At 56.4% G+C, this 23569-nt stretch overlaps 2 protein-coding genes and 1 pseudogene across 2 annotated transcripts; 2 read left to right on the forward strand and 1 right to left on the reverse strand.

Moving 5' to 3' along the window:
• Nucleotides 1-1239: 1239 nt before the first annotated feature.
• Nucleotides 1240-8105, reverse strand: LOC140902944 (kallikrein-11-like; annotated as a pseudogene).
• Nucleotides 8106-13702: 5597 nt separating this feature from the next.
• LOC140902945 (uncharacterized protein C12orf60-like) lies at nt 13703-14536 on the forward strand. Its single transcript, XM_073323527.1, has one exon. The coding sequence runs from the start codon at nt 13703-13705 to the stop codon at nt 14534-14536; it is 834 nt and encodes a 277-aa protein (XP_073179628.1).
• Nucleotides 14537-17807: 3271 nt separating this feature from the next.
• LOC140902526 (uncharacterized) lies at nt 17808-22871 on the forward strand. Its single transcript, XM_073322684.1, has 4 exons — nt 17808-17899; nt 18019-18116; nt 18965-19114; nt 19227-22871. Exons 1-4 carry the CDS (start codon nt 17830-17832, stop codon nt 19665-19667), a joined length of 759 nt encoding a protein of 252 aa, XP_073178785.1. The 5' UTR covers nt 17808-17829; the 3' UTR covers nt 19668-22871.
• The last annotated feature ends 698 nt before the right edge of the window (nt 22872-23569 follow it).

Genomic DNA, 23569 nt, shown 5'->3' on the forward strand with positions numbered 1-23569 from the left:
GTTCGACTCTATGATGTCTCGGGTGGGAGGAGCTTATTTAGTGGGTGGAGCTTAGAAGAGCCCCACCTCCTTTTCTCACCCCCTCCCCTGCCAGACCAGGCTGTGTCTGCCCAAACAGAGGGGAAATCTCTCCTCCCTCATCCATGGGGCAGTGCCTTTCAGCCAGCACCAGAACCAAGAGCAGTTGATCTAGCATAGGTGCTTCTCTGGCCCCCCGTTCCCACAGCAGCTGAGCCCCTCACTCTCTTTAACGACACCCCCAAGAGGAGGGACAGGGCTCTTGTCCCCTTGGTACAGATGGGGAAACTGAGGCAAGGAGTTGGGCCTAAGGTCAGCCAGGGAGTGTGTGACACGGCAGGGAATTGAATCCAGGCTTGCTAAGTCCCAGGCTGTTGCACTAACCACTGGACAGGCCTACCTCTTCGCAAAAGACTATTTGTTTTTCCTTTGTACACCCCAGCCCAGCCCAAAATGCCATTTCAACGAAATTCACTCATTTCTGGCAAAGGAGTCGGCGTTTCCTGGTGGAAAAATGCTCTGTCAGGAAGCACCCGGCCGCCTTGACTTCATAGTCTTCAAACCTCTGCATAGCCCAGCGTGCGCTGAGCACACCTGGGCCCTGCTGAGGTTCTTGGAGGTGTCAGTCGCCTGCTGGGGTAGGGGTAAAGATGTAGCCCTGCCTCACCAGAGAGAACCCCAGGGCCTGCCTCTCGCTGATCCCCTCAATAACTCCGCCCCAGGCGTGTCTACCCTTAACTCCACCCTCTTGTATGTCTGCCCTTAACTCTGCCCTCTCCATGGATTCATACCATTTAAGACCACAAGGGCCCATTGTGACCATCCAGTCTAACCCCAGAGAATGGCCTAGAGTGATTTCCAATAGCTGGACTTGAACAAGAGCATCTCTCATCTCCAATTTTCAGTGATGGAAATTCCACAAAACCCACCCCTATCCACACCCCTCTATCCATCCCTCCATCCATCCCCATACACCCCTTCTATTCATCCCTCGCTCCATCCATCCATCCATCCCCATAACCTCCTGTATGTATCTCTCCATCCCTCCCTCCCCATACACCCTATCCATCCATCTCTCCCCATATGTCTCTCTCTCTCTGATGTGTGCAGAGCAGGTTGGATTCCCCAGCTGCCAGCCCAGCAGCCCCATGCCACTGTTAGGGAAGAAGATGCAGCGGGCTGCTGTCCCAGGTTTATTGTGACGGGGTCCCTGTCCAATCGTCAGTTCTCCCGCATGGTCCTGCAGATCCAGCCCAGGAATTTGCAGACCCTGGTGTAGACCCCAGGCTTGTTGGGCAGGCCGCACTCCACCTCTCCCCAGGAAATGATGCCCTGGAGCTCTCTGTCGCAGACCAGAGGGCCCCCGGAGTCACCCTGTAGAGACACAACCCAGCGGGAAGCAGAGAAGTTAGGGCCAGGATTGTCCATTACACCACTCAGCCTGCCCTCTTACCTACCCCAGGCTGGAAAACCTCCCCCAGGGATCCCTGCCTGCGGCCCAGATCTGGGCATTGAGCTAGCACACCCTTAACTCTGCCCCTTTGTAGATTTCAAGCCCACATCTGGTGGTTGAGCTAGAGAGGAGCTTTTAGAGAGAGATGCCCGATCTCGATGGGAAGACTCTAAGGTCTAGTGAATCCGCCTCATCTCTGAGGCAGTCATGCGAAGGGTTAATTCCCCTCCATGGGGAAAATTTGTCCCTTGTTTCCAGCCTGGATTTGTCTCACTTCGCCCCCCCCCCCGAGCTGTCAGCTCTTGCTCTGCCCTTGTCAGCTGGGTTAACGAGCCCTCTGCTCCCTGAAATCTGCTCTCCAGGGAGATGCTGACAGACTGGGATCAAGCCCCCTCTGAAACTTCTGTGGGAGAATCTCCACAGATGGAGCTCCTTCAGTCTCCAGCTCTCGGGCAGGTTTTCCAGCCTTTTGATTGTTTCTGCCACGTTTCTCTGACCCCTCCCCAATTTCCCAACGTCCTGTTTGACATGTGGCCCCACCAGAGCTGGGCGCAGTCTCCAGTCATGGTCTCCCTGATGCCATATCCAGAGGGGACCCCACTTCCCAGCTCCTACTTGTCCAGGGTTGTGCTCGCCCTCTTAGCCACAACATCAGCCAGGGAGCTCATGGGCCATTGGTCCTGGGTCCTTTCCAGACTCGCTACTTTCTAAAATACTGCCCCCAACCTTGAAGTGTGAGGTACAATCATCCTAATGGCCTATTCCTACTCAATGGTGATCTAAAATAACTCTAGTCTCATTTTAATCCCTTACTTCATCCCCTTGTGCATTTCACCTTAACTCCTCCCGCTTGTATGTTTCACCTTAACTCCTCCCCCTTCAGAGATTTTTCCAAGACCAAAAGGGACTATTGTGATCATTTGAACTGACTTCCTGTGTAAGATAGGACAGAGAATTTCAGTGGTGTGTCTTCCTCACCTACTGAGTCAATGACAGAGCTGGGTAAGATTTTTCAACCAACATTTTTTTTTTTTTTTTGGCAAAAAATAAGATTCAATGACACCAAAATATTTGGTGAATCTGTGCTGGTTTCGTTGGATTGTTCATTTCGGGCGGGGGGGGGGGGAACAATTGCCAAAAACAATCCAAATGTTTCCTTTTGACATTTTCCAAATGGAATGGGCCAACTTTTCGGAGCAAAGAACCGAAATTCCTTGCTTCAAAATTCCCTTCCACGCTGTTGAATGAAAAATTTCAGAAAAGTGTAAAAATGCTCCGAATTGACCCCAAATGATTTTATTTAGACTTTTCAAGGGGCTGAGAATTTTGAAAATCTCTGTTTGGGCTGACCTGGAAGTATATATTTTTGTCAACGTTTTTAACTCCCCAGACATCCCAGAAGCCCCCCTCCTCAGTGGCACCCCTGGGGAACCCCCCCACCTCACCTGGCAGGAGTCCTCACCTCCTTCCTTCACCCCTGCACATAACATGTTATTGGTCACGCCCGCAGGGTATGCCGTCTGACACACTGCTGAGCCCGTGTTGATGTCCGTGCAACGTAGGAAGTCGGAAAATGTCACTGCAGGGAGGAAGCAGAGAAGAAAGGGTTAATTGGCCATTGGTGATGGACAATTGCCGATCAATAAATATAAACTAAAATGCTCTACGCTCTCTTTACCAATGTAATACATAATTAATAGGAACTAATTAATATATGTCATTAGTAGCTAATAATTGTGTAATTAATAGTGATCAGTATAATTGATAGTAATTGATTGGTCATAATTAATTATTTCTAATTAACAATGATCAACACAGTGGATAATCAATAACCGATAATGAATGGGCACATTAGCAACCATGATTAATAGCAAATAGTTTCTAAATTAATAATGATCAATAAAATTGGTAGTAATTGATTGACAGTCATTATTAACTAATTATTTCAAATTAAGAGTGACCAATGTAATAGATAATTGCTCTTCAATAATTAATTGGGAATATTAACATCCACAATTAATAGCAAATAATTTATAATTAATAGTGATCAATATAATGGATAATCAATAATCCATAATTATTAGGTAATAATTGCCATAGTAATTATAGTTTCTAATTAATAGGGATCAATAAAATTGATACTTGATCATGGGAAATATAAACAACCATAATTAATATAAAAGTGTCTAATTAATAACGATCAATAGCTAGTTGATAACTAATAGGCAATATTAACAACCATAATTGAAAGCAAATTGTTTCTAATTGAGAATAATCAATATGTGGATAACCAATTACCATTTATTAATGGGTAATTTCAATGGCTTTACCTATGAGCACATTGTATCTAATTAATATAATCAACATAATGGATAATTGATAGCCCATAACTAATATGTATGTTAACAGCCATAATTAATAGTGATAGTTTCTAATAACAATCACTGTAAGTGACACGGTGTGGGTGACATTCAATACCTAACAGTGTCTCATTAATACTGACCTGAGTCGGTAACAGTGGATGGCTGACGTATAGTAACTAATCACTTTGCATTCATAATAATGGTCATTACCATAGGCAATGGGCAGCTGGCAATTAATAACCAGTAATTGATGATCAATAGACTGGAAGATCGATAATGAATAGCTAATGAATTCATCACTTAGAATCCCGCTTGGTACAAGCCTCAATCATGAACAACTGATCGGGCGTCATCAATAAACAATAATCGGTCCTGGATAGCCGATAACGATCCCCCCACCCACCCGCAGCACTAGCCCCATACCTGGAAGGCTGGCGGTCGTTCCCCACCCCGACACCAGGCAGCACCGTCCGGGAGGGGCGCAGCCGTGGCCCGTGGCAGGGGCTGCACATACTCGTTGATGGCAGCAGGGGGCGCCAGCTTGAGCAGCAGGAGGTCACTGTTTTTCAGGGTGACCAGATGAAATGGACAAAATATCGGGACACAGGGGGGAAGCAAAAAAAAACGCGGCCGGAGCGCAGTTGCCAAAACAAATTTAAAAAAACCACCGGAGTGACCAAAGCCGCAATATCGGGACACGGGACAAACAGCTAATCGGGGCAGTCCCAATTTTATTGGGATGTCTGGTCACCCAACTGGTTTTGGTGCGCAGGTCGCATCGGCCCCCCTGAGCTGCTGGCCCTGGGTGGGTCACCGCAGGTCGTGAGCCCCCAGGCGCACCTGGGTCAGGCTGGGGGCAAAAGAGCAGGCCTCAGGGATCCTTGCAGGGTCATCACCCCTAGATCTCAGCCCTCCAGCTACTAGATCCCACTCCCCTTCCAGAGCTGGGGATAGAACCCAGGAGTCCTGGCTCCCAGCCTCCCCTCCCCCTCCCCCGCCCCGCTCTAACCACTAGATCCTACTCCCCTTCCAGAGCTGGGGATAGAATCCAGAAGTCCTGGCTCCCAGCCCCCCCTGCTCTAACCACTAGATCCTACTCCCCAGCCAGGGATAGAACCCAGGAGTCCTGGCTCCCAGCCCCCCTTCTCTAACCCCTGGATAACCACATACGCGGCTTGATGAATATTGCAGCCTACCGAACACAGGCAGTTCTTTTAGCTCAAGCCCTATGGCCTCCTGCGGTCAGATCCAGAGGTCCCAGGTTCGTTCCCCGCCCGAGGGCTGTCGCACCCAGACCTACTCGGTGTGGCAGTGTGCCGCAGTGAGCACCCACTCTGGGCTGATCAGGGTCCCCCCCGCAGCTGTAGCCCTGGGGGGCATAGAGGGCAGCCTGCCAGGGCTGGGAGTGGGCCACGCAGGGGTGACTCCAGACCAGCATCTCCGCGCCTGGGGCGGCGGCTGGAAGACAAAGCCATGGAGGGGCATGGGGACCGGTGGCGAAGGGACCACGGGGGAAGCGGGAGGGGCATGGGGAGATGGGGGAGGGAGCACCAGGAGGATAGGGGGCAGGGAACCCATGTGGGGAGGAGATGGGGGCAGCTGGTACCTGTGGCCCGCAGCAGAAGCACAATGACCAGCATTTCCATGGCACTGCAGGGACCTGGCACCATCTGGTCCTGGCTCTCCGTGAAGGACACTGTGGGTGGGGAGATGAAAAGGAAGGTGTTAGTTGGGAATTGTTCCTCCCAACCCCTGCCCGAGTGCTGGACCGGAACCGGAGCTCACTAGAGGGAAAAGGCCCCCCGCCCCGTTCCCTGTCCACGAGATTCAAATTTTCATAAACAGCAAACATCAGACGCATAAATGGGTCAGAAGATGAAATTTTTTCCCTGCAGGAAAGGTTAAAAAAAAAAAAGGGAGAAAAATGGGCGGAAAAACCCACAAAAATCTGAACTAAAAAGCCAGACAGAGCCCGGCTTTGCTTAGATTTGTACTTGTGCTTTCTTAGGGCCTGATTCATGCTGGTTTTTTAACACTTTGGGTTGACAAGACCAAGCTCCAGCTTGCCGGGAGGCACTATACAGACAGTGTCACTCATTTAACCTAAGGCGTGAATTTAAACTGCCACAGTTCAGGCAGTGCGACAGGATGGGATCATTTGGGTTAAAAGGAGCTGAGCCCAGTTTAGCTGAGAACAGTTTGAGTTGGTCAGACGTTTTCCAATTAAAAGGCTTTTGTCCTTGGACTGTGCAATTTAGTCAAAATCAAAATTTCCTGTGGGAAAAGACCAGATTTGACACCATTTTTCAGTTTCCTGAATAAACGCCTACCTCAAAGCACCTTACAAAGGCCATCCGTTGCATTGTCCTCATTGTGCAGATGGGGAAACTGAAGCAGAGAGGGGGGCTGTGACTCACCCACGATCACGGTGCACTATCCAGTAGGCCCCGCTGCCTCCCCAAGGTGGGGAAACGACACATCGAGTCGAGCCAAAAAGCTTGGGGTTGAGTAAATGACTCATCTGGTGTTTTGTTTCCAGGTTGAAATTTTCCCACTTTTCATGCCACAGAAATCCTCGAGGTTTGGACTTTTGGGCCTCAGCTCAGGATCAAAAACAACCCTTGAAACACTGGGGCGTTCCCATGGGATGGAAAATCCCCCTCTGCCACCCACCCGGCCCTGAGAATTAGCTTCAGTGGAGCCCAAAGACACCACTTTGAAACCAAAATCCAAGGGGGGGTTGCTCCGATTTCGTTAAACTGACTTAAAACACAATTTAAGGATATTTCCTCCGCAGACAAGGAGCAGCATTTGCCAAAACTGCTCGGTGATCTAGGACTCTAAATCCCATTGGCTTCCTAGGGGGTTTAGTCTCCTAATTCACACAGGCACTTGGGGAAATTTTATCGCTGATCTCAGAGAGATGCATCCTTTCACCCTTCTATCACGGATTTTTCTACAGCCCATCACTGGGGCACCTGGTATTTTGCCTGTCCCATAGCATCTCCTGGCATTGGTGGGTAATAAGGGTGATGCTTTTTCCCCACCACCAATCATTAATGGTGCAGCGTCCAGACTCTGGACCGATACTTCCCTGCCTCGTCCTTCTCCCGACAACCTCCTGCGTTTAACCCCGCCCCAGCCAGGAGCAGGGTTTCTGGGCTACAGAAAGTGTCCTTCCTTCCCCAGCCTAACTACCTGCTATTGGCGGGTTGTCCTCATTTTGCCCGGCACCGTTCCCATCGCGTGGAGGTCACGTTGGGTACAGGAGTGAGGTTTAGACGTGTCGCTTGGTGGATCCCCAATGGCTGGTGCCCAATCAACTCTTCTTGGCCCCCACAGTTGATGAAAGGAGCGTATGAGAGCAGTGGCGTCTCCCCCAACAGCCAAGCACCCTACCCAACGGCAGAGCACCCTACCCAATGGCCAAGCACTCTAAGAGTTGGCATCTCCCAATGGGTGTGCATTCTAACGGGTGGCATCTCCCAGTGAGCATGGCGCTGCCCATGAATGTAAGTCGATAACATCCCCAGCCCCGGGGCCCCCCACCTGACACAGGGAGCTGGGCTCTTTGAAGAGCACCCGGGGGTCGGTTTAACGGGGCAGTTGACGGGTCGCATTTTTGCTTTGCAGGTAGGGGACCAGGGAGCGAGTGTGAACAATGGGACACTTTGGGGCGGGGGGGGGGGGGAGTGAGGGTTGTTGCCTGTCTAAGACAAAACCCCGATATCAGAGGATTTGGGCTCTGTTTGCACATGAAACGAGGCAGTTTGCAAAAAAATAACAAAACCCTGGAACCAAAGCTGGGACCGATGGCTCCGTTTTGAAGTAAAAAAGAAAATTCAGCTTAAGGTTTTCAATTATTTTTTGTTTTTTAAAAAAAAGGAAGTTTTTAAAAAACCCAAACCACAAACTTTCAACCCAAACCGCGACCTGGGTTTTTTTTTTTTAACCAAAAAGGGGTTTTGAAACTGAACTTTTTTCTTCATCAAATGCCCCCTGGCCCCCACAAAATATATTTTCCAGGAAAAATAATTGTAACCAGAACATTTGTGGCTCAGGTTTTTGTTTTTCAGTTAAAAACCAGGAGGCTGCAGGTTTTTAAACGTGGCAGGAGAATATCTGCTGCTTTTTTCCCCACTTTTTAACCAAAACCTCAAATGTTTTTGTTTTATTTGAATCCAAAAACTGTTCCTGAAAATGGTATTTTTTGTGTTACTCGTGATGTACACCAGGGTGAGTGAGGGGGAATCGGCCCCATTGACACCCATGGAGTTACTCCTGATTTACACCAGAGAGGGGAATCCCCCTCCCCGAGTTACTCCTGATTTACACCGGGGCCAAGAAGAGCGTCTGGTTCTAAGGCTGTTGGATCAGCACACCAGCCGAGACAAACCAGTAAGACTTGGGCCCGGGGTTTTGCTCAGTTCCCTTTATCTGCTGCGGTTCCCGGCTGCCAGCCCCATATGCTGGGCTCTGCTGGGCTCGAGATACAAAAGGAGCACTGAAAGACAATAAAGTCATTGTGGAGAAACTAGATGAATTCTTTGCTTCAGTCTTCACGGCTGAGGATGTGAGGGAGATTCCCAAACCTGAGCCGTCTTTTATAGGTGACAAATCTGAGGATCTGTCACAGATTGAAGTGTCACGAGAGGAGGTTTTGGAATTCATTGATAAACTTAACGGTAACAAGGACAGGTTACAAACCATAGTTAACAGTTCCGCAATTTCACATTTGAGTTCTTTCAGAACTCTTGAGTGAATGCCATCTGGCCAGGAAGAGCCTAGCCAGGGCCCAGGAACTGCAAAAGGGCTGGTACGACAATGTGCCTAATCGGAAACCAGAAGAGGGGTCTCAGCTCAGTGTGAAGAGCACCTGGGGAGAGCCCTGTGAAATCAGCAACCAGCTGAAGGAGGTGAGTCATGTCCTGGAGATGCCCAGTTGGGCAATTGTACCATGTTGACACAATGAAGCTGTACTTTGACAGGGAGACTGTTGGAGTGGCCGTGTGTGTGGACAGGCAAAAGAGAAGGGGAAAGGGAATCTCTCTCCTAAACCAGGAGCCAACCTCCTGCTCAGATAACTTCCCCTCTCTGACCAGCTAACCCCTGCCCTCCAGCTGAGATCAGAGGGGCTGCGTTTGTACCCACTGGGCGCCAGCTGGCCTGGGCTCACTAATCTCGCTGTCCCGGGGAGCGGGGGGAGGTGTTCCCCGTTCAGAGTCACCGGGAAGACAGCCCGGGATCCGGAAGAGAGGTCAGTGACATGCTGGAGTTAGGGGTGATCCAGCCATCCTCCAGCCCCTGGGACTCACCCATGGGGCTGGACCCCAAGTAAAACGGGTTGATCAGACCTGGTGTGCACTATTGGAAGCTCAATACTGTCACCGCGTTTGATGCCTGCCCCATACCCAGGATTAACAAAATCCTGGACAAGTGGGCAGGCGTTACCTCATTACTGTGAATCTCACCAGGGGCTACTGGCAGGTGCCTTTGGACCCAGTTGCCAGGTTGAAATCTGCTCCCATCACCCCAGAGGGTTCTGAGTTCCAGATCCTTCCTTTCGGCCTCAAAGGGGCGCCTGCCACCCCCCAGTGCCAGGGGATCAGTTACTGAGGGGGGTGCAGGACTGTGCCCGGTGTATGTTCATGATATCTGTGCCTTCAGCCCGACCTGGGAGAACCGTGTGTCCCAGTGAAGAGGGGTCTGGGAGGCCTCCAGGATGCAGGACGGATGATAGAGGCCAGAAGGGGTAAGATGAGGGTGGCAGAGGTGTCGTACCTGGGCCACATGGTGGAAAGCAGCTGCCTAAAGCCAGAGCCAGCCCAGGTGAAGGTAACCAGAGATTGGCCCATTCCTCAAACCAGGACACAGGCCCAGGCCTCTAATGGGATGGCCGGGTACCTCTGAGGGTTTGTACCCCACTTTAGCTCCCATTACAAAGATTACGGACAAGCTGAGCAGATGCCAGCACATTGCGAGCTTAGCCACAAGAACCTGCTTCCAGCAGGGGGGTCTCAAACGTTTATGGCTGGGCCCCCTTTGAAAATATTTCAGGCTGTGACAACCCCACCATGCCCCCAAAGTGACAGCAAATCATTGGGCTGGTAGGAGCCTGCATGGGCTTCAGCTCTGTCCTCATCTCTCTCTGGCCTGGGTGTAAACTGGGTCCTCCTACGTCCCTACTGCTGCTGAGCTGTAATGAAAGGGAAAGCTCGTCCTGTCCAAGGCATACGGCAGTGTCCTCGAAATATGGTACCCCTAGATCTCACGCCCCCCCAGTTTGAGAAATGCTGATAGACGTTTCCAAAATGATCTTGTTGGGCTGGTGCAGAACGGTCCGGCTCATGTCCCTGCCTGGCTGTGCGGATGGGGGACCCGCTCCGGGTGCAGCCCTGCCGAGAGCTGGGACCCGCTGCCGGCCCCCTGGGTGCAATGCAGGCCCTTGGGGATATGTCTGCACTGCAATTAAACACTCGCGGCTGGCCTGCCGGGCTGCAAACTCGCCGTGTAGACGTGCAGGCTTGGACTGGAGCCCAAGTGCGGGGACTGTGCCCGGAGGGACGGTCCCAGGGCCCGGGCTCCAGCCTGAGCCCAGATGTCTACACAGCAATTTTTAGCCCCCCAGCCTGAGTCAGATCAGACGCCAGCCGTTCCACGGGGCTTTTATTCCAGTATCGACGTACCAGAGACTCCCCTGTCATTTCGACATGACTTTTCCCCGGGCTTCACCCCAATGACGCACGGCCTCCGGTTCGCAGCGTCGCTCTCTCGGGGCCCACAGCAGCCACGAAGTGGGTAACTCACTGACACACTCTGCACCCCCCTCTAGCCCAGCAGTGCCCCTGTACCTCACCATCACTACCGCTGGCCTCTGCCGGGCGGGGCAGTCACCTTGGGAAGGAGGCACCTTGCACCTGGGAATGAGGGACTGTGGGACAGCCAGGATTCTTTAATTAACCGCGCTCTTTTATTTAAAGAAAAAAATCTATGCACAAGCAGATCTGAGATTCCCGATTCTTCATCAACAGCAAGAGGCAGTCCCTGCCCCAGCTGGCATCAGGGCCCCAGGTGCTGCCCAGACACAGCGAGAGACAGTCCTGTCCTGAATCACTCGCAGTGCAAAGAGAGAAGACAGACAAAGGCCGGGCGGGTCAGCAGAGAAAGGAGGGGGTTTCCCCAACGTCCATATGACAGAACTGGCAAGAGGACCCGGCCGCTCTGACTCCCGGCCCAGTGCTGGACCCACTGGACTCCTGGATATAGTGGGGCCGGCTCCAGCTCCTTCCCTGGCTCTGGGCAGCCCCTCGCTGCCTGAGGTTAAGGAACAATCATGAGAGCAGCTGAAAACCAGGAGATTTTAACAAAGAATCCAGGTGGGGCCAGGCCTAGTAGCTTCCTGGCGTCTCGGGCTCCAGGGCCTGCCCTGCCCTGCGATTCTCCACGCTGGTGGGGCCACAAGCCCGGGTAGCCAGAAGTTCCCCATCCTCCTGAGACTCCGGGCGCCGGAAGCCAGAACTGTCACAATGAAGAGAGAATGAATGGAGAGTGGTCACTTTGGATGAGCTATTACCAGCAGGAGAGTGAGTTTGTGTGTGTGGTTTTTGGGAGGGGGGTGAGGGGGTGAGAGAACCTGGATTTGTGCAGGAAATGGCCCAACTTGATTGTCATGCACATTGTGTAAAGAGTTGTCACTTTGGATGGGCTATTACCAGCAGGAGAGTGAATTTGTGTGGGGGGGTGGCGGGTGAGAAAACCTGGATTTGTGCTGGAAATGGCCCAACCTGATGATCACTTTAGATAAGCTATTACCAGCAGGACAGTGGGGTGGGAGGAGGTATTGTTGTTGTACCAATAAAATAAAAACCAGCAGGATCTTATTAAAGGGAAAAAGGCAAAATACCACATTTATTGTGAATACAGAAAGAATCATAGTAAGCAGTTAGTTATAGCTATAACATTCCATTCAATCTCATATTTATTCACACATTCATTCATACAAACACACACACATACACACCCACACACACAGGTTCTGCAAGGTTGTTATCATAGTTACCAGCCTTAGAGTTGCTCATGCCAAGCCACTGGCCAGGTGGCCTGGACATGAGGAGGGAGCAGGGCCTTGTCAGATGCTCATCTGATGCTCCTGGAAGTTGGTTTGCAGAATCAGACCCCAAAGTTCTCACTTTTTAGAGTCTATTTTTATAGGAATTTCTTCCTATGCCAGTCTATGGGAATTGCTTCATCATGCTGTTGCTGAATCAATCAGCAGATAGCACATTCCTGACGGCTCCAAGATGTTATCTTGTTCTTTGGTTCTCCCATTCTTGAGGCTGTTGGGTGGATTCCAGTCTGCCCTCCGGGGTGGGGGGGGTCGTCTGGTTATTTCCACTTGACGCCTTCTTCAGCCGATGGACACTGGATTCTTAGGCTGGCACCTCCCTGATCATTCAGTTATTATCCACACCAAGCATCCATCCACATGCATCCTCTATCTCTATTTTAATCACAATTGTTAATACAACAAAAGGGCGGGGAGTCTCTGGGTGCTGTTTCTGTTGTTAGCGTATTGCTTTGAGTCTCTCTCTGTGAATTGCTTTGAGAACAGACTCTGTCTTAGAATATACTAACACAATTAGCAGCTTGCAAGTTTCACACATAGAGGGAGAGAAACAGTACCAAAAACCAAGAGACCTCTTAATTAGTAATACCCTGGAATTTAAACTCTGGGGAATCAAACTCATTTGTGATTTTAATACAGAACTTCTTTAATATGATCCAACATTGTTTCATATTCTCTGTGTGTATATAAAGTCTGCTGCAGTTTCCACAGTATGCATCCGATGAAGTGAGCTGTAGCTCACGAAAGCTCATGCTCAAATAAATTGGTTAGTCTCTAAGGTGCCACAAGTCCTCCTTTTCTTTTTGCGAATACAGACTAACACGGCTGCTACTCTGAAAAATGAAGATACAAGAGATGCCCTTGGCTCCCCTGCACCGAACTCGCCCTGCGCGGCTGTCAGGTTCAAGGGATTTCGGCTCCCGATTTCTGTCAGTTCCAAAGGGAGTTAGGAGCTGAAATACCTCTGAAGGTTGGGGCCCTTCTTTCAGTAGCGAAGGCAACGCTGCTGGGTGCTTTGGGAATCGCCCCCACTGCTTTCGAGAGGCAGGAAAGAACACGCTGTGGCAAGTTTGTGGTGCTTTGTTCTTTCCTCTCTCTGCGCTGAAACGTGCTCAAAACATGCCTAAGCTGGAGACACAAAAGCTGCCAGCTTTCTTATGAGGCCTGGGACCGTCCTGGCTTTGCCTGGGCGCTTTCAGTGCATTGAAATCAGGAAGAGCAGTGGGACAACATTTTTTAATGTATAAATAGGGCCATCGAACTGGCCAGACAGGCTCAGCCCAGAGGCCCTTTGCGCTGTGTCCTGCCTCTGATAGTGACAGTACCAGAGGGTTCAGAGAACCCCATAGTAGCAGGTTAGAGAGAGTCTGACTCAGGGACAGTTCCTTCCTGACAGCCACTAGTTAGAGGTGAGTTCATGCCCTGGAGCATGAGAGTGTTTAATCTTTCCAAACTTAAAAAGAAAATTCTTCTCTAATGTCATTCTGGCTCTCTGCTTTAGCCATATAAATATCAGGTCCCTTTTCTGGGTCTTGCTGGGCTCTTGGCCTCAGCAAGATCATGTGGCAGTGAGTTCCACAGATAAATTCTGGGATTATATAAAGCAACATTCCCTCTCTTCCATTTCCAAGGGTCTGCCTCTCAGTTCCATTGCACGCTCCCTTCTCCTTGCACTGGGGATCCAGGTGGGGAACTACTTTTGCCCCTTCACCCACGCTCTGTGCTTTGTTTCCCAGCCCCGCGATGCTCTCCCTGTTCTCCGGCACAGAGAGCGAAAGGGAGAGGCTCGTGCGCGCCAGCCAGTCCCCGCTCGACTCCCTGCAAGGATGCATCTCGGCCACCCGCACGCTGCTCCGCATCCTCACCCAGCACCTTGACACCAGCGTGTCCCTGGAACCGGTGGGGGGCAACGTCGACGTGGGGGAGAACCTGGAGCACCTGCTGCGGGCAGCGCAGGAGATGCACGCCACGGCGGAGCAGACGGACAGACACGTGCAGAAGAACACCAGCCGGGACCTGTACGCCCGCATGGCCTCCCCCCACACCTCGCTGCAGGAGAAGGGGGCCATCGTCCGGGACTTCCACCAGGCCACCCTGGGGATCTTCGGCAGCGTGGGTGGCCCCGTGGTGGCCGTGCTGCTGTGGAACGCCGGCCTCCCCGAGCGGCTGGAGGCGGCTCTGCGGGAGGCGGAGGCCTCCCCGGTGCTGCGCCTGCCGATGGACGCCCTGCGCCGGAGCAGTGAGGAGATCGCCAGGGCTGTGTCTGCTTGTGCCGCCCCTGGGGGCCCAGCTGGGGAAACGGCTGCAGGGCCCCCCGAGAACGGCCCCTTCTCCGGGACTGGCGTGATGCAGAGCCTGGGCGACTACCTGCCTGATGCCCTCACGGGGCGCCGGGCTAGGAATGCCCTGGCAGCAGCCGCCGGGCATCTGGAGGAGGTGCTCCGGGCTCTGGCACCGACCTACAAGTCTTTCCAGTTGGCGGCTGCTGCGGCTGAGGTCTCCATGGCCCTGATCACGGAGCAGCAGCCGGGAACGGGAGAGGGCCCGGGCCAGAATCCTCCCAGCGTCGCCCACTGAACTGAGCAGCTCACGCACGGGCAGGCTTTGCCCCGGGCTGGTTAACGAGCCCGGCAGAGCCCAGTCGGTGGGGCTGGCAGCCGGGAACCGAGCAAAACCACAGGCCCGAGTCTTAGTGGTTTGTCCCAGCTGGTGAGCTGGCCCACCCGCCGTAGAACCAGCCTCCCTCTTGGCCCCAGTGTAAATCAGGAGTCACTTGGGAGGGAGTCCCCTCTCTGGGGTAAATCAGGAGTAACTCCATGGGTGTCAATGGGGCCGATTCCCCCTCACTCACTCTGGCGTAAATCAGGAGTAACATAAAAAATGCGGGCAGCGCTTACGGACAGCTGGGGGAGAGCTGCGGCTGCCCTGGCACAACCGGCGGCTGTTGCCTTTCCTCAGCCTCCGGGCCAGGAACGTAACGGATCCGCGGGGCTGCGCGGGCAGGGGGTTGCGGGTCAGGAGTGAGGGGCACTGGCAGGACTGGGGGTGGGGGGCTGGGCTGGCAGGGGCTGTGGGTCGGGAGTGAGGCGCACCGGCAGAGCTGGGGGGGCGGGGGGCAGGGCTGGCAGGGGCTGCGGGTCGGGAGTGAGGGGCACCGGCAGGGCTGGCCGGGGTAGGGGGGCAGGGCTGGGGGGGGCGGGGCTGCGGGTCGGGAGTGAGGGGCACCGGCAGGGGTGGGGGGGCACCGGCAGGGGTGGGGGGGCGGGGCACCGGCAGGGGTGGGAGGGTGGGGGGTAGGGCTGGGGGGGGCGGGGCTGCGGGTCGGGAGTGAGGGGCACCGGCAGGGGTGGGGGGCAGGGCTGGGCTGGCAGGGGCTGCGGGTCGGGAGTGAGGGGCACGGGCAGGGCTGGCGGGGGCGGGGGGGCAGGGCTGCGGGGCGGGAGTGAGGGGCACCGGCAGAGCTGGGAGGGTGGGGGGTAGGGCTGGGGGGCCGGGGCTGCGGGTCGGAAGTGAGGGGCACCGGCAGAGCTGGGGGGGTGGGGGGCAGGGCTGGCGGGGGCGGGGCTGCAGGTCGGGAGTGAGGGGCGGCGGGGGGGCGGGGCTGCGGGTCGGGAGTGAGGGGCACCGGCTGGGCTGGGGGGGGGGGGGCTGCGGGTCGGGAGTGAGGGGCACCGGCTGGGCTGGGGGGGGCGGGGCTGCGGGTCGGGAGTGAGGGGCACCGGCCGGGCTGGGGGGGGGCGGGGCTGCGGGTCGGGAGTGAGGGGCACCGGCCGGGCTGGGGGGGGGCGGGGCTGCGGGTCGGGAGTGAGGGGCACCGGCCGGGCTGGGGGGGGGGCTGCGGGTCGGGAGTGAGGGGCAGCGGCCGGGCTGGGGCGGGGCTGCGGGTCGGGAGTGAGGGGCACCGGCTGGGCTGGGCTGGGCTGGGCTGGGGGGGGCTGCGGGTCGGGAGTGAGGGGCACCGGCTGGGCTGGGGGGGGGGGGGGGGCTGCGGGTCGGGAGTGAGGGGCACCGGCTGGGCTGGGGGGGGGGGGGCTGCGGGTCGGGAGTGAGGGGCACCGGCTGGGCTGGGGGGGGGGGCTGCGGGTCGGGAGTGAGGGGCACCGGCTGGGCTAGGGGGGGGCTGCGGGTCGGGAGTGAGGGGCAGCGGCCGGGCTGGGGGGGGGGGGCCGGGTCGGGAGTGAGGGGCACCGGCTGGGCTGGGGGGGGCGGGGCTGTGGGTCGGGAGTGAGGGGCAGCGGCCGGGCTGGGGGGGGGGGGCTGCGGGTCGGGAGTGAGGGGCACCGGCGGGGGTGGGGGGGGGCTGCGGGTCGGGAGTGAGGGGCAGCGGCCGGGCTGGGGGGGGGGCAGCGGCCGGGCTGGGGGGGGGGGCTGCGGGTCGGGAGTGAGGGGCACCGGCGGGGGTGGGGGGGGGCTGCGGGTCGGGAGTGAGGGGCAGCGGCCGGGCTGGGGGGGGCGGGGCTGTGGGTCGGGAGTGAGGGGCACCGGTTGGGCTGGGGGGGGGGGGGCTGCGGGTCGGGAGTGAGGGGCACCGGCTGGGCTGGGGGGGGGCTGCGGGTCGGGAGTGAGGGGCAGCGGCCGGGCTGGGGGGGGGGGCCGGGTCGGGAGTGAGGGGCACCGGCTGGGCTGGGGGGGGCGGGGCTGTGGGTCGGGAGTGAGGGGCAGCGGCCGGGCTGGGGGGGGGGGGCTGCGGGTCGGGAGTGAGGGGCACCGGCAGGGGTGGGGGGGGGCTGCGGGTCGGGAGTGAGGGGCAGCGGCCGGGCTGGGGGGGGGGGCTGCGGGTCGGGAGTGAGGGGCACCGGCGGGGGTGGGGGTGGGGCTGCGGGTCGGGAGTGAGGGGCAGCGGCCGGGCTGTGGGGGGCGGGGCTGTGGGTCGGGAGTGAGGGGCACCGGCGGGGGTGGGGGGGGGCTGCGGGTCGGGAGTGAGGGGCACCGGCCGGGCTGGGGGGGGCGGGGCTGTGGGTCGGGAGTGAGGGGCAGCGGCCGGGCGGGGGGGGGGGGGGGCTGCGGGTCGGGAGTGAGGGGCACCGGCGGGGGTGGGGGGGGGGGCTGCGGGTCGGGAGTGAGGGGCACCGGCTGGGCTGGGGGGGGGCTGCGGGTCGGGAGTGAGGGGCAGCGGCCGGGCTGGGGGGGGGGTCCGGGTCGGGAGTGAGGGGCACCGGCTGGGCTGGGGGGGGCGGGGCTGTGGGTCGGGAGTGAGGGGCAGCGGCCGGGCTGGGGGGGGGGGGCTGCGGGTCGGGAGTGAGGGGCACCGGCGGGGGTGGGGGGGGGCTGCGGGTCGGGAGTGAGGGGCAGCGGCCGGGCTGGGGGGGGGGCTGCGGGTCGGGAGTGAGGGGCACCGGCGGGGGTGGGGGTGGGGCTGCGGGTCGGGAGTGAGGGGCAGCGGCCGGGCTGGGGGGGGCGGGGCTGTGGGTCGGGAGTGAGGGGCACCGGCGGGGGTGGGGGGGGGCTGCGGGTCGGGAGTGAGGGGCACCGGCCGGGCTGGGGGGGGCGGGGCTGTGGGTCGGGAGTGAGGGGCAGCGGCCGGGCTGGGGGGGGGGGCTGCGGGTTGGGAGTGAGGGGCACCGGCGGGGGTGGGGGGGGGCTGCGGGTCGGGAGTGAGGGGCACCGGCCGGGCTGGGGGGGGGGGGGCTGCGGGTCGGGAGTGAGGGGCACCGGCCGGGCTGGGGGGGGGGGCTGCGGGTCGGGAGTGAGGGGCACCGGCTGGGCTGGGGGGGGGCTGCGGGTCGGGAGTGAGGGGCAGCGGCCGGGCTGGGGGGGGGGGCTGCGGGTCGGGAGTGAGGGGCAGCGGCCGGGCTGGGGGGCTGGGCACGGCGGGGCGGTGGGGGGGGAAAGCGAAAGGGAAAGCGTGTCTGTGCTCCCGGCAGCCTGCGATGGCGTCGGAGCAGCGGCGGGCGCTGGCCGCCCAGTTCCGGGTGATCTGCCGCCCCGGGGGGCCCCCAGGTGAGACCCCCGCCCCGCCCCTTACCCCTCCCCCCGTGGGGTCACCCGTGGGGAAGGGCGGGAGCAGCTGAGCTCCCGGGGGTCGGGCCCCTCTCACCCCTGCCCCTCTCTCCCTGCAGGTGCGGGGTCCCCCGGGGCGCTGCGAGGCCAGGTGTCCTGTGGGCACTGGGTGAGCGCGGCCGGGCTGCGGGGATGGGTGCGGGCGCTGCTGGACCAGGTAACCCCCCCCCCCGCTATGGGCAGGTGGGCGCCGGGCGGGGCCTTCAGGGGGGAGGAGTCGAGGGGATGGGGGAACTTCAGAGAAGATTTTGGGGCCAGTTGAGGGAGTGATGGGGCGTTGCTGGGGGGTGCCAGGAGACGGGGTGGGGGTTTAGGGGGGAGGGGTCAGTTGGGGTGATGGAGAAGGGGGTAGGGGTTCAGGGGGAGGGTTAGTTGGGGTGACGGGGAAGGGTAGGAGTTAGGGGGTGCCGGGGGGTTGGATGCAGAGTGACAGGGGAAGGGGGGGGTGTTCCATGGGGAGGGGTCAGTTGGGGTGATGGGGAAGGGGGTGGAGGTTCAGGGGGAGGGTTAGTTGGGGTGATGGGGAAGAGGAGGGTTTAGGGAATGCCAGGGGGATTGGATACGGAGTGACAGGGGAGGGGTCAGTTGGGGTGACGGGGAAGGGTAGGAGTTAGGGGGTGCCGGGGGGTTGGATGCAGAGTGACAGGGGAAGGGGGGGGTGTTCCATGGGGAGGGGTCAGTTGGGGTGATGGGGAAGGGGGTGGAGGTTCAGGGGGAGGGGTCAGTTGGGGTGATGGGGAAGGGGAGGGTTTAGGGGGTGCCAGGGGGATTGGATGCAGAGTGACAGGGGAAAGGGAGGGGTGTTCCATGGGGAGGGGTTAGCTGGGGAAGGGAAGGGGTTGGGGGTGCCAGGAGGATTGGATGAGGAGTGACAGGGGAAGGGGAGGGGAGATTGGGGGTTCAAGGGGGAAGGCAGTTGGGGTGGGATGGGGGTGGGGTAGGTGGGTGGCCGCGAGCCGCAGGGGTGAGCTGGGGGCTGATCTAGGTCCCCCCATTCCCATCCAGGGCATCACCTCATTCTGCTGCCCACGCTGCCCGGACACCCCTTGGCTCTGGCAGGAGCTGTGCAAACTCAGGCTCTTCTCGGACGAGGACCGGGCCACGCTGGAGGCCCAAATCCTGGCGCAGGAGGGCGCCAGGGGCAGCTACCGCCAGGTGAGTCCTGCGGGAGGTGAGCGGGACTTGGGCCCCTCTCTCCCGGATCTGGCTCAGGCTGGGATCTGGGCGGGGGTCTCAATAGTTAATGCGTCCTCATTCTGCCCTGCAGTGCCCGGGCTGCCAGCGACTCGTCCAGCGCCTGGACCCCGGGACCCTGCGCACCCCCTGCCTGCCCTGCTCCCAGCGGGCCGGGGGGCTGTTCTGCTTCTGCTGGGGCTGCCGCAGGGAATGGAGGGACCCCTCATCCCATGCTGACTCGCGCTGCCCCCTACAGGCCGCGCTGCACGATGCCCCCAAGATCCAGGCCCCACGATCGTCCATCCACGGCTGCCCCTCGCTGCGGGCCTGCCCCGGTTGCAACGCCCTCCTGACCCACACCACACAGGGCTGCCCCATGGTGGTCTGCCCTGAATGCAGGTGTTGTTTCTGCTACCGCTGTCTGCGTCTGTACAGGGGACACCAGCCTCCCTGCCCCATCGCTGACCCGCAGCTGGTCTGCGAGGGTGGGGTGGGGCTGCAGTCATCCCAACTCCCAGGGGCAGCCCTGTAGTGCCTGGTGTCACGAGCTGGAGCCAGGGGCTTTGGAGAGGAGGGATCTGAGACAAGAGGGGGCTGCTTTGACTCCCCTCCCAGGGCTGTCAGGACCCCAGGCATCGGGGGCAGGGGCTTCCTCTCCCTCCCTCAGTGCAACGCCTGGCACAGCGAGGTCCCCGCGTGGCTGGGGCATTTAGGTGCCACCACAACGTAATGGAATTGTGTAAGGTAATTGTGTGTCTGAATGAGTGACTCAAATCGGCAATGAATGGACAGGGGGAGGACGAGGGGCCTTGAGTCTCTTCTAATATTACCATTAAAGGAAGGAAATTCCAAAGCTAAAATCTTTGATGTGATTGGATAATGGTTAAAGTATCAGTCATTGACATGTATGACAGAGAGAGAGATGTGGATATATGAGGATGGATAGATGGGTACGGGGGATGTATAGACAGATACTAAATTACAACAAAAACTAAGGAAATTCCCAGCCAATACCCTTCTGACAGGGGCTGCAATTGTTAAGTCCCTGGGAGCCGCAGCAGTAGGATATAGAGAGCTAGTCCCCTTTCCCTGGGGCAGACCTCAGTCTGTAATAGCCACTCATCACTGGCAAGGGGGAAGGACCAGCTGCCTCTGCAGCCCCAGTACCTCCTTAGGCCTTAACAAGGCCTCAGCCTGGAGAGTTACCAGGCTGGAGCTCCCCAGTGCCCCTTGCCCTTGCCACTCCCAGGCTGAAATGAGACTAACCCAGGTCTTCCCTTAGCCCTTCTTATACTGGCCCAGCCAGGCCCTGATTGGCTGCCTCAAGCCCGCTCATGATTGGCTCCCTGGGGCAGCCCTTTCCCAGGGCTGTTTTAACCCCTTCCAAACCGGAGCGGGGTGACCTCCCCACTACAACTACAAAAGATAGGTGATTATAAGTAGTAGGCAAAAAGAGTGGTTACCAAAATAAAATAAAATTTAAGCATGCAGTCCAAATTCTCAACCCGATTAGACTGGGCAACAACTAGGTTAAGCAGTTTTTCTCACCACACTGGATATTTCAGTCCTTAATATACAGGTTTGTCCCTTAAACCTGGGCCAGTCTCCTTTGTTGGAGTCTTCAGTCTTCTGATCGTTCTTGTTGCTTGCAGTGTAGGTGGGGGCAGGAGAAAGGCCGAGCGTGGGGCCCCTGGGTTCTATACCCTCGGTCCCATGTGCTTGGGGAACATGAGTCCAGGCATGTCTGGGGGGCATTGCTGAGTCCCCAGCAAGGTTGAGCAATTCCCCTGGTGTGGCCTCACGCAGGTGAGTCATTGCATCCTAGCTCCCTTCTGGACAGTGGCTGTTAATGGTTGTTTTGACACCCCGCCTGGGCGTTGGTTACTTTCCTGGCTGTTGTCTCTGGGGAGCTAATATCTGTCTGATTCCCCAATTTACAGCATGCTTTAGGGACCACCATACAACACAATTCTCATAACTTCATATGCACTAAAGATATGAATATTTAGATGGAACAGTGGGTTTCAGCAGTTCCTAATCTTTCCCCTGATACTTCACATGGCCTGCTTTATATGCAATATCATAGTTAAGTACAAGTGAGGAATATGGGGGTTACATGGCGCTCCCCCAAGGTACAGAATGTCACAGGATGTTTGTAAAAAAGTGAGACAAATAGAGGGAAAACAATCTCACTTTTTACCGCTCCCTGTTTTTCCAGTAGAAAAAAAAAGGGCGGGGGGTTAAAAAGTAAAAGAAAGTGTGACAAACCTCCCCCCCACCACACACAGACTCGCTTTTTCTTTTTTTCTTTCTTTCACTGGAACAATGTCAGTGGTTGTTTTTTCTTCCCGAGATTCCAAGGCCAGAAGGACAATTGTGATCATCTAGCCTGACCCCCATATGACACTGGCCAGAGACCTGCCCTGAGTTAATTCCTCCTGTTTGATCTAGAGCAGATCTTGTAGAAAAACATCCAGTCTGGATTTAAAAATTGCCAGTGATGGGATATCCACCACGGTCCTTGGTAAATGGTTCCAATGGTTCATTACTCTCTCTGCTAAAAGCTTCCACCTTACTTCTGGTCTGAATTTGTCTAGCTTCAACTTCCAGCCATTGGATCTTGTTTGGCCTTTCTCTACTAGACTGCAGAACCCATCATCAAATAGTTAAGGAGGACTTGTGGCGCCTTAGAGACTAACAAATTTATTTGAGCATAAGCTTTCGTGAGCTACAGCTCACTTCATCGGATGCATGCAGTGGAAAATACAGTGGGGAGATTTTATCTACACAGAGAACATGAAACAATGGGTGTTACCATACACACTGTAAGGAGAGTGATCAGGTAAGGTGAGCTATTACCAGCAGGAGAACGGGCACGGTGGGGGGGACCTTTTGTCGTGATAATCAAGGTGGGCCATTTCCAGCAGTTGACAAGATCTTCTGAGGAACAGTGGGGGGTGGGGGAATAAACATGGGGAAATAGTTTTACTTTGTGTAATGACCCATCCACTCCCAGTCTTTATTCAAGCCTAAATTGATTGTATGCAGTTTGCAAATTAATTCCAATTCAGCAGTCATCAAATAGTTGTTCTCCAGGCAGGTACTTACCCTTCACCATCCTTGTCTTAAGCTAAATAGATTCATGCATGGGCCAGAAGAGGGCCGTAGTTCCTTGTACTTTAAGAGAACGTTAAAAAGTCAGAGGGTCATTTCAGAAAGTAACATTTTCAAAACTCCCCCCCCACACCTGGCACTAACACTGAAAAGCGAAAGTGTCAATTTTGCTCCCTTTTAAACGCATTCCTACGTCACCTTCACACACAGCCTTTACTCGTGGAAAAAGAGGGAGAGAAAACAGGTAGAAAGTGGCATTGCCCCATTTTGAAATTGTGAACAATTTTGAAAATACAGAACAAAAAATAGTTTCCCACCCCCAATATTTAGTTTAGAAATTGTTTTAAAAAATACAAATGCTTTCATCACAAAGGAAACGAGTGTGCAAAACCACACCGTTCTCAATTAAACCTCCTTTTGCAACCAAAACATTTTGGTGAAGAAATGTTGACCAGCTCTTGGTTGCAGGGTTGGTTCCTGAGGGGAAGGGGAGAGGAATCTCCTGGGAGGGGAAAGGATACCCCGAGCAGTGGAAATGGCGAGAGTCCAATTTATACTGAGACCTGGCTGAAATTGGTCAAATGTTTTTTCCCATTAAAAATGGTTGGTTTGAAAATGAAAATGTCACACTGACAAATCTGATTTTCCAAATGTTCTGGGTTTCGTCTGACAAAAACGATTTTTGTTTTTTATTTTCCAGTTTTTTTCTTTTTCACCCCCTTTACCGGCGATTTCCTCTTTTCAGCAGCAAAAAGGAGGCAAGGGGGAGCGGGCTGAGAGGGAAAACCAAGGGAAAATTAAGTTTTGAATTAAAAAAGGAATGCCGCGATTTTAAAACGGAAAAGGTGGTGGCTTTCGAAAACTTTTTAAAACGTCCGATTTTGTAGTTGCCCCCAGGCCCCTTTCCCCCCAGCTCCTCCTCAGGGGACGAGCGGTTCGCTCTCAGGTCTAGCACAGGACTGGCTGTTTCTGTGAGACCCCAGGACATCTAAGGGTCCGTCTACACAGTCCGCAGCAGCACGGTGCCCCAGCTGACAGGCTCAGGCTCTCGGGGCTTATGCTGGAGCACCAGGCAAAGCCGTGGAGACATTTGGGCTCTGAGGCCTGGGGAGGGACGTGCAGTTCGGGGCCTGCTGCTGGCTGTGTAGACTGACCCTAAAGGGGTCTTGGGGTGGCTGGGCCCGAGCACGGCAGGCCTGGATCCAGGCCCAGACGCGCCCGGCGGCCTTCCCGGGAGGGGGTGACAGACGCATAGGACAGAACTCACTCGTGGGACTGGAAGGAAGGAGCAACGTGGCCACAAGGAGGTGCTGTTGCAGC

This window comes from Lepidochelys kempii, chromosome 24 (genome assembly GCF_965140265.1).
Source record: "Lepidochelys kempii isolate rLepKem1 chromosome 24, rLepKem1.hap2, whole genome shotgun sequence".
Taxonomy (NCBI): domain Eukaryota; kingdom Metazoa; phylum Chordata; order Testudines; family Cheloniidae; genus Lepidochelys; species Lepidochelys kempii.

Excerpts from the sequence above, each read along its gene's own strand:
- LOC140902945 (XM_073323527.1), top strand. The coding sequence starts at position 13,703 with ATGCTCTCCCTGTTCTCCGGCACAGAGAGCGAAAGGGAGAGGCTCGTG.
- LOC140902526 (XM_073322684.1), top strand. The coding sequence starts at position 17,830 with ATGGCGTCGGAGCAGCGGCGGGCGCTGGCCGCCCAGTTCCGGGTGATC. Across the intron at positions 17,900-18,018 it reads CCGCCCCGGGGGGCCCCCAG|GTGCGGGGTCCCCCGGGGCG; the intron begins GTGAGACCCCCG and ends CTCTCCCTGCAG. Across the intron at positions 18,117-18,964 it reads TGCGGGCGCTGCTGGACCAG|GGCATCACCTCATTCTGCTG; the intron begins GTAACCCCCCCC and ends ATTCCCATCCAG.